A 19,445-nucleotide genomic window follows, 5' to 3' on the forward strand; every position below is an offset into this window, starting at 1 on the left:
TCCTGTGAATTCGGATTCAGTGAAGAGGTACTTTGCCTAAAAAAAAAAAAGGGAGAGGCCAAGGTGAAAACCCGCAAAGGGCACCTTGAGACCAAAGGGGCTTTGAATTGAAAACCCAGGAATGGGCAATTCAAATTTTCGATCAAAGATGAGGCATAGAGTAGTTTTGTCTTCTCCGAATTAACAAGAAGGAGAGACACTACATCTTGGGGCATCAACAAAGTCTTTTAGGATTTCTAAACACAGAGTTTGTGCAGAGAAGCTCATGCTGCGATATCTGGGGCACCTGTTTTTATCTTATTTACATCTTAGCAAAATTTGCTATTTGTTCATTTAGAGCTCTGCTCTCAATAAAGTTCCATCTTATTCATTGTGATAATCTTTTTCATCATATCTCAGCAAAATTTGCTATCTTGATTGATTTATTCATTTCGAGTTTTGCTCTCAGCAAAATTTTATCTTGTCCATCTTGATAATCTTTTTCAAGCATTTTTCATTAAAATAATGATTACTGGACTGGTAATATTCAAGCAGAAGGAGTTCCACATATTACTCTGAAAGCTTCTAAATAGTACGAGGACCTGAAACAGGACTATTGTTTAGAATTGACCAAACTTAAGGGTTAGAAGAATTGGAGGAAGAATAGTCTAAATTGCAACTATTTCTTTGGGTTTTCTGTCAAAGGTACTGGCTGAACAAGAAGGCATCAGTGATAGAACCTTGATGAACAATGAGGAATGACAACCTAAGCATTAAAATGGATCATTCTCATGATATTCTACAAATATAATACATACACATCTAGTTAGGAGCATTTGATTCATTCTGATCATGTCATCCTAAACACTAGGCATAAATAGGTCCATGAAATAGATTTTGCAGGTCATGATCCCCAGAGGACAGATCAAAGAAACAAATCCTATACCCCTGAAGTTACAGTGGGATGGATTGAGATCGCAGAAAACAGATCTTGTCTTCATGTATTGGCGTGAAGTAGATCGAAGATAGCAGGTCCTATCTTCCTATATTGGTAGAAAGTGGATCGACGACGCAGATCTGGTCTTCCCATATTGGTGGCGAAGTAGATCGCAGAAAACAGATCTTGTCTTCATGTATTGGCATGAAGTAGATCGAAGATAGCAGGTCCTATCTTCCTATATTGGTAGGAAGTGGATCGACGACGCAGATCTTGTCTTCCCATACTGGTGGCGAAGTAGATCGCAGAAAGCAGATCTTGTCTTCATGTATTGGCGTGAAGTAGATCGAAGATAGCAGGTCCTATCTTCCTATATTGGTAGGAAGTGGATCGACGATGCAGATCTTGTCTTCCCATACTGGTGGCGAAGTAGATCGCAGAAAGCAGATCTTGTCTTCATGTATTGGCGTGAAGAAGATCGAAGGTAGCAGATCCTATCCTCCTATATTGGTAGGAAGTGGATCGAAGATGCAGATCTTGTCTTCCCATATTGGTGGCGAAGTAGATCGCAGAAAGCAGATCTTGTCTTCCCATATTGGTGGCGAAGTAGATCGCAGAAAGCAGATCTTGTCTTCATGTATTGGCATGAAGTAGATCGAAGATAGCAGGTCCTATCTTCCTATATTGGTAGGAAGTGGATCGACGACGCAGATCTTGTCTTCCCATACTGGTGGCGAAGTAGATCGCAGAAAGCAGATCTTGTCTTCATGTATTGGCGTTAAGTAGATCGAAGATAGCAGGTCCTATCTTCCTATATTGGTAGGAAGTGGATCGACGACGCAAATCTTATCTTCCCATACTGGTGGCGAAGTAGATCGCAGAAAGCAGATCTTGTCTTCATGTATTGGCGTGAAGAAGATCGAAGGTAGCATATCCTATTTTCCTATATTGGTAGGAAGTGGATCGAAGATGCAGATCTTGTCTTCCCATATTGGTGGCGAAGTAGATCGCAGAAAGCAGATCTTGTCTTCATGTATTGGCATGAAGAAGATCGAAGGTAGCAGATCCTATCTTCCTATATTGGTAGGAAGTGGATCGAAGATGCAGATCTTGTCTCCCCATATTGGTGGCGAAGTAGATCGCAGAAAGCAGATCTTGTCTTCATGTATTGGCATGAAGTAGATCGAAGATAGCAGGTCCTATCTTCCTATATTGATAGGAAGTAGATCCAAGATGCAGATCTTGTCTTCCCATATTGGTGGCGAAGTAGATCACATAAAGCAGATCTTGTCTTCATGTATTGGCGTGAAGTAGATCAAAGATAACAGTTTCGGTTTTCCTATACTGGTAGGAAGTGGATTGAAAAAACAGACTCTATCTCCCTGTATTTAACAGTAGAATAGATTGCAGGTCGAAGACGGCAGACTTTCCCTCCCTAACTACAGTGGAGTACGTTGAAGCCGATAACTCTATCTCCCTGTATTGGGCAGTGGAATAGATTGAAGATTGCAGATCTTGCCTTCCTGTATTTGGCAACGAAGCAGGTCAAAGATGTCAGATTTTACCTCCCTGACTACAGTGGAATACATTGAAGCCGATAACTCTATCTCCCTGTATTTGGCAGTGGAATAGATTGAAGATTACAGATCTTATCTCCCTAAGCAATAGTGGAGTAGGTTGAAGACGGCGGATTTTACCTCCCTGATTACAGTGGAGTACATTGAAGCTGGTAGTTCTACTTCCCTGGGAAACAGTGGAATAGATCGAAGATTACAATCTTATCTCCCTAAGCAGTAGTGGAGTAGATCGCATTAAGTCTTATCTCCCTAAGCAGTAGTGGAGCAGACAAAACCACAGATCTTATTTCCCTAAGCAATAGTGGAGCAGATCGCATCAAGTCTTATCTCCCTAAGTAGTAGTGGAGCAGACTAAAAACACAAATCTCATCCCCATGGAGTCGTAGCAGAGTAGATTGAAGCTACAAGGCGTATCTGAAGTTGCAGTAGAGTGGATCGAAGCAACAAGACGTAGCAGACTGGAACGAGGCTACTTGAAGAAGAAAAGCACCAAAAGAAGCCAAGGCTCGGCAAGCCCGGGCAAATTTGGCCTTCCTTGGTCTTTGTTCTGTTTTCGTTACACGACAACGAGCAAAGAGGGGCAGCTGTAAAGCCCAAAATCTGCTCGGGCCCATACCAGCAAACCCCCCACTTGCCCACTTGCGCCGTTGCCCCATGTGCGCAACCACTCAACCTCGCACGCCTCTGCTCCGCGCCAGCCTCCACGCATGCCCATCACCATCTGCACCCCATGCCTCTGTCACCTCCATCGTGCCCATCCCATGCAAAGAGACAAAACAGAAACAATAGGAAATTAGATGAAAATGGGTTATAAAAACCCGAATCAAAAATTGTACGGGGGGATCGATGGTATTTTGGGGAGGGGGAACTGATTGAAAATAGGGGAATTTCGGGAATAAAAAAAACATTGTATTTTTATACACACATAGATTGAAACATAAAAAAAGAGCAATCAAAAAGAAAAAAAGATTTCAAAAGTCTTGTACATTATTTTTCTCAGGTCTATTTTGTTTTCTTTTTTGCTCTGCATGCGTTTTAGTATAATAAAGAGAAGATAGAAGACTTACTTTGCGAACGAGCCACCAAATCCTCGTCTTCTTCGCCGGCGTCGAAGGTTGAGAGGGGTTTTGAGGCCGAAATTGATGAGCCTTGAGGCTGGGCTTTAAATGAAGGCATAAGGGGAACGCTTTGGTAGACCACCATCCATCGTTCATGGTGGACTGATGGTGGTTGAACGGCAGACCAAACGGGGGCAAACATTTTGGGTTTCCCCTTTTTCTTTCCTTTTTTTTGTTTTTTTGCTGCAATGTTTAATTGATTTTAGGATTATAGATTTTTTAGTTAAAAGGTGGTTGCATTTGAAAAAAGGGTTTTAAATTATTTGTAAAAAGGAAGGCCCGCATTTCAACTTGTTTAACAGGCCTGATCTGCGCCTTTTAAGTTGAAAATAGGGGAATTTCACATTGAGTCCTCCCCCTTTGTGCAAGCACTCAACCATGCCTTATTTATTTCACTTCCTTTTTTAATTTGGCTTCAAAATTTACGCATGTTGGCAATTCGGTCCGCGTCTAAGCACTACATTATGGGACCTGGATTATTTCCAGTTTTAGTCCTTGTGCATTTGCGCACATTACACAGTGATCCCCCATGTTGGTTTCTTTATTTTCAGATTACCCCTTTTATTTTAAATTTATTTTAATTAGGCTTATTATCTATTCAATACTTATTTCCAAAAGGATTCATTCAATTTTTTTATTTTTTATTATTATTTTTATTTATTTATTATTATTTTTTTTCCTCTTTTTGCCGAAATTGCTTTATTGGTTTTGCCTTGTTGAAAAATCATTATTTTGGAATTTTCATGTTATATTATCCTAACATTTTGTATAATATTCCATTTAAGTACTTTTATATATATCTATATATATACACGTATATTTTAAAATCTAGATTATTTGTGTTTTCTACTACGCGGATTATTATTATTATTATTATTATTATTATTATGTATTTCTTATATTTTACCTTTTATTATTATGCACCTCCTATTTTGATTTTGATTTTATTTTGAGCCACTTTGTTCGTTTTGTTGTTGCAATTTGATTATTAATATTGTCATCATTACTATCATAGTATTTTTATTATTATTCCTTTTTAATACTCTACCTAGATTATTATCCAACATTACTTTTAACTATTTGTTTGCTATTTTTATTTCTAAATGTAATATTACACGTACACCTATTTATCCTTAAATTTTGTATTACTTCAAGTTGTTTGATTTATTTATTTATATAATTTCAATTTTTTTTTGTTCATTATTACATATATTTCTTAAATATGATTGTCTATAATCTCATGTTTTCACCAAATCTTACTATCGTCATTGTTATATTATTTTAACCCTTCTTTGTTATTTATTTATTTCTTTTTGATGTTTGCATATTCATTTTTTATACATATTCCACTTTCTTTCATTATTATTCTTATGTATATCATGGTTTAATTAATATTAGATTTAGTTGTTAATTGCCCCGGCATACTCGTTGTTTTATTATTATAGATAAGTCGTTATGTTGTTTATTCGTGTTATCATTCTATTATTATTCCAATCACATCATGAGCCATGTTAAAGGTTCATTCTTTACACTGAAACTCAAATGATATGCATGGTTTTAAACATTGCATACATATTTATTTGAATATACAAAAATAAAATAAGGCAATATTCTGTTCTTGGAAATTCGAGAAAATCGTGTCCTAATTTACTGGGTTTCGATTTTTCTCGTTTAACCTAAATAACGGCATATTCTTTTAAATCATAATACGAGTGTTAAATAAAATGCTTACTCTCTGAGATTTGAGGTGTTGTGTCCTAACTGTAACACCCCTTACCCGTATCCAACACCGGAATAGGGTACGAGGCATTACCAAAACACATACACTTGTAAACGTATTTAACCGAGTTATAAAATTTCATCAAAATTAAAACTTTCAAAATAATTAACATGTTTCTATAACTTTTCCCAATATATCCTCAAAATATTATAATCATAATAATTAGGGCCCGCGAGACCCGATACATACTCATGCAATTTAATGCTTCATTTCCATTTCATTCAATTCGCAATTTCTCATGCTCATAATTTAAATCATATCACTAGCAATTTCCATTTAATTCACGTGCAATTCAATGACATCAAATTCAAAACTAATACGTATTTACCATTTAACTCAATGTTTATTGATTATACCATTCAATAACACATTTATGAAATTCTCAATTTAGCAATGAAAATATCACTTTAGTTTGAATAACAACATCGTCCTGATATAAATACACTACCACTTATCCATTTACTTTAATTCTTTTGGGCCCATTTGTCACTTACCATCCTTAATCAAATTAGGGAACGGTTACGGAAAATTGAGTACTTCACTTTCACTTTGCCATAGTATAACTATGGTCTTACGTATGATCACTTATCACTTGTCCCTGATCAGATAAGTGTAGCCACCTATCACTTTGTTTCTTGATCAGATAAGTGTAGCCACTTATCACTTTGTTTCTTGATCAGATAAGTGTAGCCACCTATCACTTTGTTTCTTGATCAGATAAGTGTAGCCACTTATCACTTTGTTTCTTGATCAGATAAGTGTAGCCACTTATCACTCTGTCTCTTGATCAGATAAGTGTAGCTAAAGCTATCACTTATCACTTTTCACTTGTCACTTGATCAGATAAGTGTAGCCGAAGCTATCACTTATCACTTTGTCACTTGATCAGATAAGTATAGCCGAAGCTATTACTTATCACTTTCCACTTGTCACTTGATCAGATAAGTGTAGCTAAAGCTACCACTTATCACTTTGTCACTTGATCAGATAAGTATAGCCGAAGCTATTACTTATCACTTTCCACTTGTCACTTGATCAGATAAGTATAGCCGAAGCTATTACTTATCACTTTCCACTTGTCACTTGATCAGATAAGTGTAGCTAAAGCTACCACTTATCACTTTGTCACTTCATCAGAAGTACTCAAATCCGGCGTTCCGCTCAATTTGATCATTTATTCATATATCAGGCTTACCAACATGTGTTAATTCATAAACCATTCATGGTATTATTTCATGCCAAATCATATACTGAATATACCATACACACATACTATGAAACTTTATTTTCACACATGAGCTTAAACCATGACCAATAATGCACAAAAATAAGCATCATTCATATTTCATCGTTTATGAGTTATAATCAAATATATGACCATTTATACACGAATCATTCATATATTTCCCAATTTTCCTCCTCCTCCTCTCCATTCCACATCCTTAATGTGTATAACACACTTAAACAACATTAACCATAATTTCAATATTCACTAACATGTATATTCAAAGCAGTTTATCCGAGTCAGAGTCACTAAATTATTTTTATCCGGAGCTACAGAGCTCCAAATTAAGATCCGTTAATTTTCCCTGAAACTAGACTCACATATCTTCATACCATAAAATTTTCATAATTTTTGGTTCATCCAAATAGTACAGTTTATTCTTTAAAGTTTCCCCTGTTTCGCTGTCTGACAGTTCCGACCACTCTTCACTAAAAATTAATTATCTCATTGTACAGAATTCGGATGATGTTTTAGCTTGTTTCTTCTAAAAATAGACTCATTAAGGATTCTAACCATATAAACTATAACTCATAATCATTTTTGTACAATTTTTAATGATTTTCCAAAGTCAGAACAGGGGAACCCGAATTCATTCTGACCTTGTCTCACAAAATCTATTATATCTCATGATTTACAATTCCATTGCTCACATCATTTCTTTTATAAGAAACTAGACTCAATAAGCTTTAGTTTCATATTTTATTCATCCTCTAATTCAATCTCTACAATTTTTGGTGATTTTTCAAAGTTACACTACTGCTGCTGTCCAAAACTGCTTTAGTGCAAAATGTTGATTTCCATTTTGCCCCAAATTTCACAGTTTATACAATTCGGTCATTTCTCAATTAACCCCTCAATTAATCTAATTTTCTCAATTAGTACTTTACTAGACATTATAAGTTGTTACACAACTATTGAAATTCAGAATTTCCACATATAACTCTATCTTCAAACTCTTTTACTATTAGGTCCCAAACATTCACTTTCTATTCAATTCTTTCAATAAAATCAGCATATGAACAATTTAAAGCTCTAATTTCATGCTAAATCATCATATACTTCCAGCACATATTCATATCAACTTTCAACTTCTTTCATAAAATCAAAAACTAATGGATTTAACAAGTGGGCCTAGTTGTAAAAGTCATAAAAATACAAAAATTTCAAGAAATAGTCAAGAATTGAACTTACTTGTAATAAAAATATGAAGAACCAGCTTGAAGAAGCCCTTCCATGGTGTTTTAGCTGATGAGAATTCAGAAAAATGAAGAGAAATCTGGATAATTCCACTTGGGTCCTAACTTTATTAAGCAAATTTTGCAATTTTCCAATTTTGCCCTTAATTCTCCTTACTTTCTTGCTGATTTCATGCCTCTGCCGTCCAGCCCAAATAGAACTTGGGTCTATTTGCCTTTAAAGCCCTCTTCCTTTTATCATTTAAGCTATTTAATCATTTCCCAAAATTTTGCATTTGTTACAATTTAGTCCTTTTTGTTCAATTAATTATCGGAACTTTAAAATTTCTTAACGAAACTTTAATACTAACTTTTTAACACTCCATGAATATTTATAAAAATATTTATGGCTCAGTTTAAAATCCCCGAGGTCTTGATACCTCATTTCGATTCTAATTATTTTAATATTTATTTCTAGTGCACTATTCACTATTTCAAAAATTTTCCTAACTTCATATTTAACTTATACTTACTAAATTAATAATATTTTCTACCCATTTGTCGAATTTAGTGATCTCGAATCACCGTTCCGACACCTCTGAAAATTCAAGCCATTACATTTTTTTTTTCGTCGGATTTGTGGTCCCGAAACCACTGTTCCGACTAAGCCTAAAATCGGGCTATTACACTAACTCACCGGATATGACATCTTATTACCTCGAGATAAGATTTTTTGCAAATAAGGCGATATTTCGTGTTTGGAAAATCAAGAAAATGTGCCCTAACGTGCTGGGTTTCGATTTCTCGTTCGACTAAATAGCCAAATATCCTCTTAAAGCTTCAAAGTATGGCTTCAATAAGCTATAAGGTGATCTTGGTTTCGATGGTATAGAGTATCGTGTCCTAACGTGCTGGATGTGATATTCTTTCGGAACAAGAGAATCTTATATTTCAATTCACGTTATCAGAGTTTCTTTTAAGGATCGTATTTTTTTAAAAACTCTTCAAATTTTCAATTTTCGACACTAAGACAATGATTAATCAACTAGGTACCAATTTTGGGCGTATCAAGGGTGCTAATCCTTCCTCGTGCGTAACCGACTCCCGAACCCATTTTTCTGAATTTCGTAGACAAAAATCATTGTTTTAATAAAATCTAAATCGTTTATTAAAAACAACCATTTTACGAGGTGACCCGATCACACCTCACGAAAAAAGATTGGTGGCGACTCCCATTTTTCGTTTTATTTTCAAAATCCAAGTCGACCCCATTTTCATCAAAAAATGGTGTCAACAGTATTGATTTAAAATTTCACATTTAACTACTATTTTTATATGCATGTATGTTTATCAACTTTAAATGGATGTATCATCTTTATAATGTTTATGCATGTTATTTGATTCAAATGTCTTAATTGCATAATATCTATTTCAAAAAAATATTTATATGTTCTTAGTTTTTATAAATCATCTTAAATTCTAACATGTGGTTTGCTCATCAAAGTTGTTTTGTATTATGTTAATTTAATGTTGTTTGATATCTCATGGATTAGTTGTTTTATTATTGCATGCATATTTGTTGTATCGTCATATCAATTATTCTCCATCCATGTTTAGAATTTCGACTACATTTTCCTTAGATTAGCCATACTTGATTATTAGTTTATTAATTGGCATTGTATTTTATGAGTGTATATCACCCTACGTTTTTATTTCTCTTTCGAGTTTACCAATGTTGCATTGTAATTTTTAACCCTTTTTTTTAAAGAAAAATTTTTAAATACTCCATCTTATTTCAAGTAAAATTAATACGTTTTAAGCTAGTTTTATAACTATTCATTTAAAAATTCTTTAAAACGAAGGCAATACTTGATGTTTGGCAATTCAGAAATCGTGCCCTATCGTGCTGGATTGAGATTTCCTGTTTGTTCAAAACAAACGAATATTCCTTTGGAATTTCACTCATGTCTTTAAAAATTCTTCAAAACGAAGGTAATGTTCGATGTTTGGCAATTCGGGAATCGTGCTCGATCGTGCTGGGTTGCGATTTCCTGTTTGTTCAAAATAATCGAATATTCTCTTAGAATTTCACTCATGTTCTTTGAATTCTAAAATAAGGCAATGTCCAATGTCTAGAAATTCGAAGAATCGTGCCCTACTGTGCTGGGTTTCGATTTTTTTCGTTGGACTAAACAATTGGGCATCCTTTTGCGGTTTTCAACACATAAACTTTTAGAAGTCGAAATTTATCGTGTTTTCGAGGGTATAAAGGATTGTATCCTATCGTGCTGGATGTGATGCTGTATCCTTTTGAAACAAGAGAATTTTGACGACCAACTTGGGCTATTCAAGTGTTTATAAAAGGAACCACAGTTCAAAAAAACATTTTCAAATCTTAGACATAAGGACAGTATTTAATCGGTTTGGTACCAATTTTGGGCGTAGTGAGGGTGCTAATCCTTCCTCATGCGTAACCGACTTCCGAACCCGTTTTCTCATATTTTCGTAAGACTAAAGTCGTTGTTTTAGTAAAAAGAAATATTTTATTAAAATAACCAAATTTCTAGGTGATCCGATCACACCTAAACAAAAAGATTGGTGGCGACTCCATATTTTTGTTTTCAAAAAGTCGATTCCCCATTTTTCATTAAATTTAAATCTGAAAGATGGTTTCGACACATGCTTTTATTGGTCCATTTTTTATTTATTTTTGTCATTACTATTTTATTTTTATTTCTTTTGGTGTGTTCTTGTTATTTTATTATTTCTCTTCTTATTTTTGGCACTTTCATGTCATGCCCATTTATCTTTTTAATCATGCATTTTTCATTTTTTTTAAATTTATCTTAAGATACTTCATTTATTTATTATTACTATAATATGATTATAATAATAAAATTAATATTAATAATCATATTATTACTATTATTATATTATTATTATAGTATTCCTTTATTTACTTATTATTTATCGTTCTACCCACATAGCCATTTTATATTATTTCATTATCACTATATCATACATTATGTTCAAACACATTTGTCTGTTTCATACTACGCCCGAATAAACTAAATATACATCATTTTAAGTGTTACATTGATTTTTATTTGATGCATAAAAAGGGAAATTTCAAAGCCAAGGCAATGTTTTTATTAGAGATTCGAGAAATCATGTCCTAACTTACGAGGTTTGATTTTCTCTTTGAACCTAAATAATCGAACATCCTTTTAAAACTAAAACACATGAGATCTAAACAATAATTAAATAATGAGCAATTTTATTTTTGAGAATTTGGGATGCCGTATCCTAACTTACTGGACATGACCTTTTCGTTTTGGTTATCTCGAAATAAGAAGGCTGCTTATATAAGTTTTGATTTAACTAAATGATTTCAATTAAAAAATCGTGCAAAGAGGGATCATATTTAAATTTTCGAATTTTCAACTTTTGACATTAAGACACGAATTAATAAACTAGGTACCAATTTTGGGCTTCACAAGGGTGCTAATCCTTTCTCGTGCGTAACCGACTCCCGAACCCATTTCCTAGATTTTGAATCGAAAATCATCGTTTTAGTAAATCTAGACTCTTATTAAAATAATCAAATTATGAGGTGACCCGATCACACCTAATAGAAACGATTGGTGGCGACTCCATTTTTAGTTCTTTTAAAAATAAAAAGTCGATTTCAAAAAAGTTTCGACACATATGAACAACAATTCAATTTTTATATATATAACTGCACCAAATCAATATTCATATATCAAATTTCTGGTATAAATTTGATATTTATCCAAAAATAATGTCATTTTTTGCAGAAAATCTTTTGACTTTCCAGCTAATCGGGTGGAAGCAAATATTCCGAATCTTCCTTCAATATTTACTAGCAAATAATAAGATTAAAACGAATTAACAAAAGCTAACTATGTCTTGGACTGATGACAAATGCATTATGTTGTAAGTACAAATGTTTGAGTTTATTCCCGAACAATATCATTCTCCTTCCCTAATTATTAAAAACAACTAATTCTGAAATAGTTTACAATAAAAAATTTGGTCCACTTTAGTATTAACGTTTAGAATATGTTATGGTCAAATTTTGAGTTTACTAAATTTATCTTAAAAATCACTTATTACACGTCTAATGTTACATTATTAATTTTAGAGTATTATGAATAAAATAATATATCAAGAAATATCAAATTAACTATTATTATTTAACTTTAATAAACAAACAAAATAAAATCAATTACTCAAAATGTTCATTTATTCTCACAATTTGTAAGTCTCAGAAAAATTTATTGAGCAATACCCATGAAGGATGTGTGCTCAAAGATCTAGCTAAGTGCCTTAAAAGGCTTGTGGGGGGTTTTGCTATTAACTTAGTGAAGGGAGTGTGCTCAAAGAACTTGTTAAGTGCCTTACGAGGCTAGCAATAATTCTCCTATTAACTTAACGAGCAACACCCATGAAAGGCGTGTACTCAAAGAACTAGCCAAGTAGTACTTGAAGAGGCTGAAAGCAGGGTGATTCAAAATTATTTAAATATTAAATTCGAAATTGGACACATGAGCTTGATAAAAACTAAGAGTGTGACTGAGAAACTTAAAAATATCACTTAAATTTATAGTTTCTAACTTTAAGTAGCAATTAAATACCAAAATATTAACCCTACAACCATTTCAGAGAGACGTACCATGTTGTAGTTGACCAGCTCCAGTAGCTGTAGGGTTAATTTGAACCTTCCAGGCTTCCCCTTTGACGATAAGGTTGTGAAAATTCTACCAGACAGGGTGAGGCCACCCTAGCATTAAATAATGTGACCTAACCCCTTTAACACGTCTTTTTTCCACATTACTTATTGACTTATCGTTCATACTCTTTGCATTGACTTAGCTAAGTCCACACATTCATGCTTGCAATTCTCACATTCAATTATCCAAGGGTCCCAGAAAAATATTCACTTGATATACTATATGATGATGAAAAGATTAAGAAAATGTGAGCACATAGAATCAATCAAGAATTTAACTCGATTATAGATATGGTAAACATAATCATTAAACCCCTTGGCTTAAAAGCTAACTAGAAATATGCTTTCCATGCACGTTTGGGATTAAAAATAATTGTTTTCATATCCTATCTTTTCAAACTTTGAACCACCAAAATGGACGAAATTTCTTCAAGGCATAGAAAAGCAACTAAAGGTAAAAAGAAAATCACCCCAAAAGAAAAGTCTCTTTCCATTACATTACTTTTCAAAACATCAAGTCCTTTGTTCATATGAACATCAAATCAATCTTACCACAATTATTCATTATTTAATAATATGACAATTCCAATTATTAGTAATTTATATATGAAAAAAAAAGAAGTTATTTAAAAAAAGAATAAAGGGTTTATAGAGCATCTTTGTATTATACATTTTTTGGTGATTTAATTTTACTATGATTATTTCTAATCTTAGAAATGATAAATTATCAAATATAATTTTATCATTATTTCAATTTATAATTTCACAGAGACTATGTTTTTGGGATCAAGACCCTTGCATCTACCCTCAAAAATTAAGTTTTGGGTATTACTAGAAATGTTCTTCCAAATCTCAATCAATGTCGAAGCAAATCACCCTTAAATCATCATGACCAAAGGGTTCTCATGTAATAATACCAAATAAGTGTTCATCCCCCTCATTTAACACTTTATGCATATTCTGCCTTGGGAGTAAAGCACAAAATCCATGCAAATAATAATAATATTATGATTATTAAAACAAAAAATAATTGAAAATAGTATTATTACGCTACATTTGGTAGGAGTGATGTTTTTTCACTATATTTTAGTATATGATCATTTCAATTAGTTATTTTTAGTCATTCAAGTTAGTTGTTTTCGAAAAAATAAAATTTTTTAATAATTTTAAAAAAGTTTTATATTTTAAATTTTTTTTTACTTACTTCATGTCGGTTTTAAAATCCATTTTTATTTTATGTCTAACTATTATAATACAAATTTATTAAACGAGCTGTTAATTTCTTTACCATCCCATAATCTCAACACAAAATATAAAAAAGAAATAACCTTTCAACACTTTGTTTTCATTTCTTCTTCTCTCATTTTCTTAATTTCTTATATATATTAAGTACTTTTCATGCATGAAAAATGAATCCCTTTTTCTTTTCTTTAATGCTTTTACACACACACATCAATACATACATGTATGTGTAGTCTACTTCTAATCACATGGGATTGAGCTCAAGCAATCATCATATCCTTAAAAAGTAATCAAAAAAACCCTTTTGATCACATGGATTTGGAATCTTATACTCCATATTAAAAGTCCTTGTTTTTTTCCTCTTCAAATTACAAGGAAATTAATTAAGAACCCTTCCATTCATCCACGAAATGAAATCATTATTTCCTTTTTCTTTTTTCAATCTCAAAGAATCTTAATCAGAAAGATGGAAGTAGACAAGCGTTGTTCATACACGAATCTCAGTTTTTTTTAACAGTCAACTAAATTGTACTTTGTTTAATTTGAGGTTGGGGTTTCTTGGTCGGTTTGTCTGAATATTCCTTCATTTTGTAAACCTTTAAACTCTTTTTTTCCCCTCCTTACTATTGAATTAACAGGCAGAAAATTTGGGGCTTGTATGTGTTTTTTATTACTGCCCTGTTTTCCCCTTGATTTCACAAATTAAAAGGGAGACAAAGGGAAATGGGGGGAAGCATGCCTTTGCTGCTATGTGCATGAATGCCACATTGAAGCATATCATCATGATGGATTCATCAGCTACATGCACATGACGAATAAGGCTAAGTCTACATAAGACAGAATGACGAGTTTCATTGAAAAGGGAGTGGAAAGGAATTTAATGTATAGGCAAACGAATAGTATTCTTTATAGTCCAATGACAAAAAAGCTAGATTTTGAACTAATAATTGACCCTTTTTTCTTTCTTAAAATACAGAAAATTACATGATTTTAATTTTTAAAAGTGACTCATGGAATGAAACTCAATTTAATTACTTCTAAATGATTAAGTTACAGATCATGAGGAAAAAGAAGAAGAAAAGAATATAAATCTGGAATATGTTTGATCACCATCAAACCAAATACAAGCATAACAAGAAAATTTTAAAAATAAATCAATAGGATTAAATATTAGAAAAAAAATGAACAACTTGCTTATCGATTATATAAGAATATAACACAATTGTATCAAAGCTGGCAGCATCCGACATGAAACATTGGCTTCTAGCACACTGCCATGGTGGCTGGGTGGGTGTCCTTTTCGGCCTGAGTACAAAGTGTAACTTCAGCACAGGGTCTGGGATAAAGCCTCTGCAAATTCCAGGAAAATGCTGCATTTTGCACATCATGTCTTTAATAACAAGACAAAAACACACACCCTTCTTTTTCCTATTTGGCATTTTGGATTTACTTTTACATTGTTGATGATAATTATTTCATGTCTTGGATAGCCATGAAATGGGTTTAAGCAATGGACACCTAATAAGGACACAGCAAAAGTTAAGGCGTGTAAGGCAGGTTCAGTTGGCTAATTTTGTAGAATAATTTGGTAGGTCCAAAACCCCCTATGATTCAAACTGTTTTTTTTTCCTTCATGTTATTATAGCATAGGATCTGTAATTTCATTTGTAGTGTCATCAAATTGCAGATGTTTTTAAAAAAAATAAATTGTTGATTGTAAAATATATTTTATTTTAATAAAAAAAATCAAATCCCGATTACATGATTGAATGATTATGTGGACAATAACCTCAACATATGATTAGTTTCATCAAGCTTTTCCCAGTAGAAAATCATACTAACAAAAAAGTGCATATTTCACACTTTGGTTGTTGAACACATTGAGGGGGTGTTAGTGAAGGGTAGCTGTGTAGTGAACTAGTTTTTTTTTTTAATAGAAAAAAAAAACAAAAACAAAGAATCTTCCAGGTCATGCATGCATTAAAATATTTGTAATGATATTTATCGTAAAGGTTGTTTTTCTCGCTCTCCTTTCCTCCTTGTCCTTTGGGGTTACATAACAAATAGTGAAAATGACATGTGTGGCAATTTCCACATCTTTGTGCTATCAGCCAAGACCAAGACCCACAACACCCATGGGTCATTTTTTTGCACATTTATTGAGTGGGCACCAGACTACGTTATTTCCTTTTGTTGTCTCACCCAAAGTAGATTTCCCACATCATCACATTAAGTTATAGTACTAGTTATACTAATGAACATATGTATGTATATATATATGAACACATTGGTCACATAGTTTAAGAACACTAATTATATTAAAAATGACAACAGTAAAACTTTTTTAACAACAAATAACAAGATCAAAACCCTGGAATCCAACATATATAAGAAAATTTTCTTCTCCAAGTAAACTTTCTTGTCTATTTCCTATTTACACTATTTTTTTTTTCCATTTTCCTTGACCTAAACCTATACCGTAAACCCCATTCCTCCTTACATGATAGCACAAGCATTGGTGTTCTCATCGTTAAACATCTGGTGAGGTGGATTAACATACACCGGGTAACCTGGCACATACCCGGGGTAACCATGCCCGTGTGGGTGCGGATACGGGTTTCCATACGCGTAAGCTGGGTGCCCGTATCCGGGATAACCCGGAATGTAACTAGGCATGTGCCCAAATTGGGGTGGAAGCATGAACTCCATTCGGTTCCCTTCCATCTTGCCACCATTAGCTTCGTTCCCACCATCTTCACCACCACCTTTGTTGTTCTTCTTCCCTCCGTCGCCGCCCTCCTTGTTGCCATCCTTCTCTTTCTTAGGAGCTACAATCTCAACATGCTTCTTCAGCTTGTCCTTCAAAGCCTCAGCCAAGGCCTTAACATCCATAGTCCCCTTAACTGTGACCATCTCCTTCTGCCTGTCTACTTTCAACTCTTGGACACCTGCAACGCCGTTAAAAACAATATGTATCAAAAGTCAGAATCGAACGCAAGAATTTCAACGCCGTAAGAGCAACGGAAAATCATAAAGGTCATCACCTTTGGTTTCAGAGACAATTTTGCTAATCCTATCAAAGCATCCATCACACTGGCATTTCAATTGCACCTTCAAATCCGCCGTCGTTACCGGGGCCTGAACAAAGATAATAAATAGCAAGCTTAAATTACATAATTTTTTTAAAAACTTAAACCTCAAGAAAGTAAGTAACAAATTTTGAAATGATATAGAAAATATGGGATTTTGAACCTCTTTGGGTTTTTTGTCTGATTTATTATCAGAATCCTGGTTTTTCTGTTGGTCAGGTTTTTTCTCTTTTTTTTCCTCTTTGTTATCATCTTTCTTGGGTTGAGAAGAAATGAGCTCAACTTTCTTCTTCGTTTTCTTGTCGAGTTTCTCTTTAATGGCAGTGGGATCCGCAGTTCCTATCACCGTCACTTTGTTTGAGCTCATCTCTGGTTTCACCGTCTCCACCCCTGCGACAGAAAAAAAATAAGAAGAGGAAAACAGAGTAAATAACAAGAGCAGAATGAAGAAATGAATAGGGAAAAGCCAGAAACAAGAATGGGAAATAAGCGTGGAAAGCGATTATACCTTCAAATTGATTAATGCATTTGAGGATTTTGGAAGCACAACCATCACAGAGACACTCAAATTTGAAAACAGAGGTTGAAGAACTCATTTCCTTCTTTTTCCCATCCGCTCCTCCTTGCTTGTTTCCGTTCTTTTTCTGCAACAAACACGAAGAATAACCATAACACAAAATCATATTAATTATGAACCAGAAAACGAAATGAAAGATGATGAAAAGAGTAAAAAAGAGAAAGAGAAACGGGGTTAGGGGGTGTAGTGCTAACTCACCTCTCCCATTGCGAGTGGAAATGCGTTATGTGAATCGGGTTTAAGTGATGACTTGAAATATGAGAGGAAAAAAAGGAGATGGAGTATTTATAGAGGGGATGGATGGTTCAAAACGCGTGGAGTGAAGGTGGCTGGCTAAGGGGTTAAGACTTGAGAGTGGGGGGTACTTCCAGGAAAAAGTGGTGGCCTTCAAAAGAAAAAAAAGAATTGGAGGTTCTTGGCTGTTTCTTTCTCTGTGTCCATTTATGCAGCAACAGTTCGGTTCCTAAGGGTATATTAATCCACTCCCTCCCCCATCACCTGTTCACGCTTGCATTGCCTCTGGTTCCATCTGAATCACAGTGGTCTCCCCAATGCACTTACCTAAACCCATTTAGACTATCAGCGGATCAATCTCACGACTTTAAAGATGTAGTGAACACCATTCATCAATAAACCAAATGCTAAAGTTCAAATCTAGAATATTTTTCGATTTGTCCATGTCAACCTATGCAAATCTTCTCTATAAATTTTATCAATTATATAATCCAAAGCTCATTAATTAATAATATTATTAATATAGATATATTAAAGTTCTCTATATTTTTTTAAAAATTTAAATTTTAATTCTTATACTTTCTTTTTTGCTGTTATAATTTATGATATGGCTTTTATAAAAACGAAAAAGGTAAAATAACTCTTTAAGCTTTCAATAATTATAATATTTTATCAATTTAATCCTTACACTTTAAAATTGCATAAAAGTAAGAAAAAATGTTTTAAAAATTAAATTAGAAAAAATGTTTTAAAAATTAAAGCTTTTTCATATTTTCAATAAAAACTATGAAAAAATTGTGAAAAAATTACAAATGCAACCAAGGATCTTCTTTTGAATAAATTAAAAGCTTTTTCATATTTTCAATAAAAAATATAAAAAATTTGTGAAAAATTAAAATCTTTTTCATATCTTCAATAAAAAATTACAAATCGTGACCGGAGTTTGGTCTTTCTTTTGAATCGAATGAGTAAAATAATAATAAAGTTATAAAAAGTAAGAAAATAGATGTGAAAATGAATGCAAGAAAGGCAATGGGTAAAGAAGAAGAGGTGAGATTCAAGTTTTTGAGGACAAGGATCTTAGCCTGCAAAGGGGTATTGATGCGAGAGAGAATAATTTTGTTAATAAATATGTGTTATTTCTATTAACAATAATTGACCATGAACCCAACTCATTGCTTTTTTATGATTTTATTTCTAATTATTTTTTATTGTTGATAGGAGAATGGTTATATTTTGTTTTTTTAAACTAAATTTACGTAAAAATATTTTATATATAATTAATCTGATTTTAAATTTTAAAAAAGTTTTTCAAAATTATTTTAATATGAACCGAACAAATATTTCAAAATTTAGAGACACTTTGTTACTATTCATGAACTAGATAACATTTTTTTTTAATTTTCAAAAAAAATTATATTTTTCATAGTTGTTTAGTTATCTAAAATGAATTTTATAATTTTTTTAATTTTAAAGAGGTCTTAATTTTCAAAAAAAAATTATATTCATTATTGAAAATATGTAAAAAGACTTTTAAATTTTAAAACATTTTTTTTGTAAATTTTATGTTCTTTTAAAGTGTAAAGACCAAAATAAAAAAATTATAAATGTTAAGGGCTAAAAGAGTTATTTTACTTTTTTTTATAATAACCACATCATCAATTCTAGCGGCAAAATTGATGGAGGGACCAATATTTTA

General features: G+C 32.9%; 1 protein-coding gene across 1 annotated transcript; it reads right to left on the reverse strand.

The window, feature by feature from the left end:
• Positions 1-16,145: 16,145 nt before the first annotated feature.
• Positions 16,146-18,243, reverse strand: LOC121204706 (heavy metal-associated isoprenylated plant protein 3). The gene is made up of 5 exons (XM_041075074.1): positions 17,711-18,243; positions 17,444-17,579; positions 17,099-17,325; positions 16,891-16,984; positions 16,146-16,794 (listed from the first exon to the last, which is right to left on the reverse strand). The coding sequence occupies exons 1-5, from the start codon at positions 17,717-17,719 to the stop codon at positions 16,343-16,345; spliced, it is 918 nt and encodes a 305-aa protein (XP_040931008.1). The 5' UTR covers positions 17,720-18,243; the 3' UTR covers positions 16,146-16,342.
• Between the last annotated feature and the right edge of the window lie 1,202 nt (positions 18,244-19,445).

This window comes from Gossypium hirsutum, chromosome A08 (genome assembly GCF_007990345.1).
Source record: "Gossypium hirsutum isolate 1008001.06 chromosome A08, Gossypium_hirsutum_v2.1, whole genome shotgun sequence".
Lineage (NCBI taxonomy): Eukaryota > Viridiplantae > Streptophyta > Magnoliopsida > Malvales > Malvaceae > Gossypium > Gossypium hirsutum.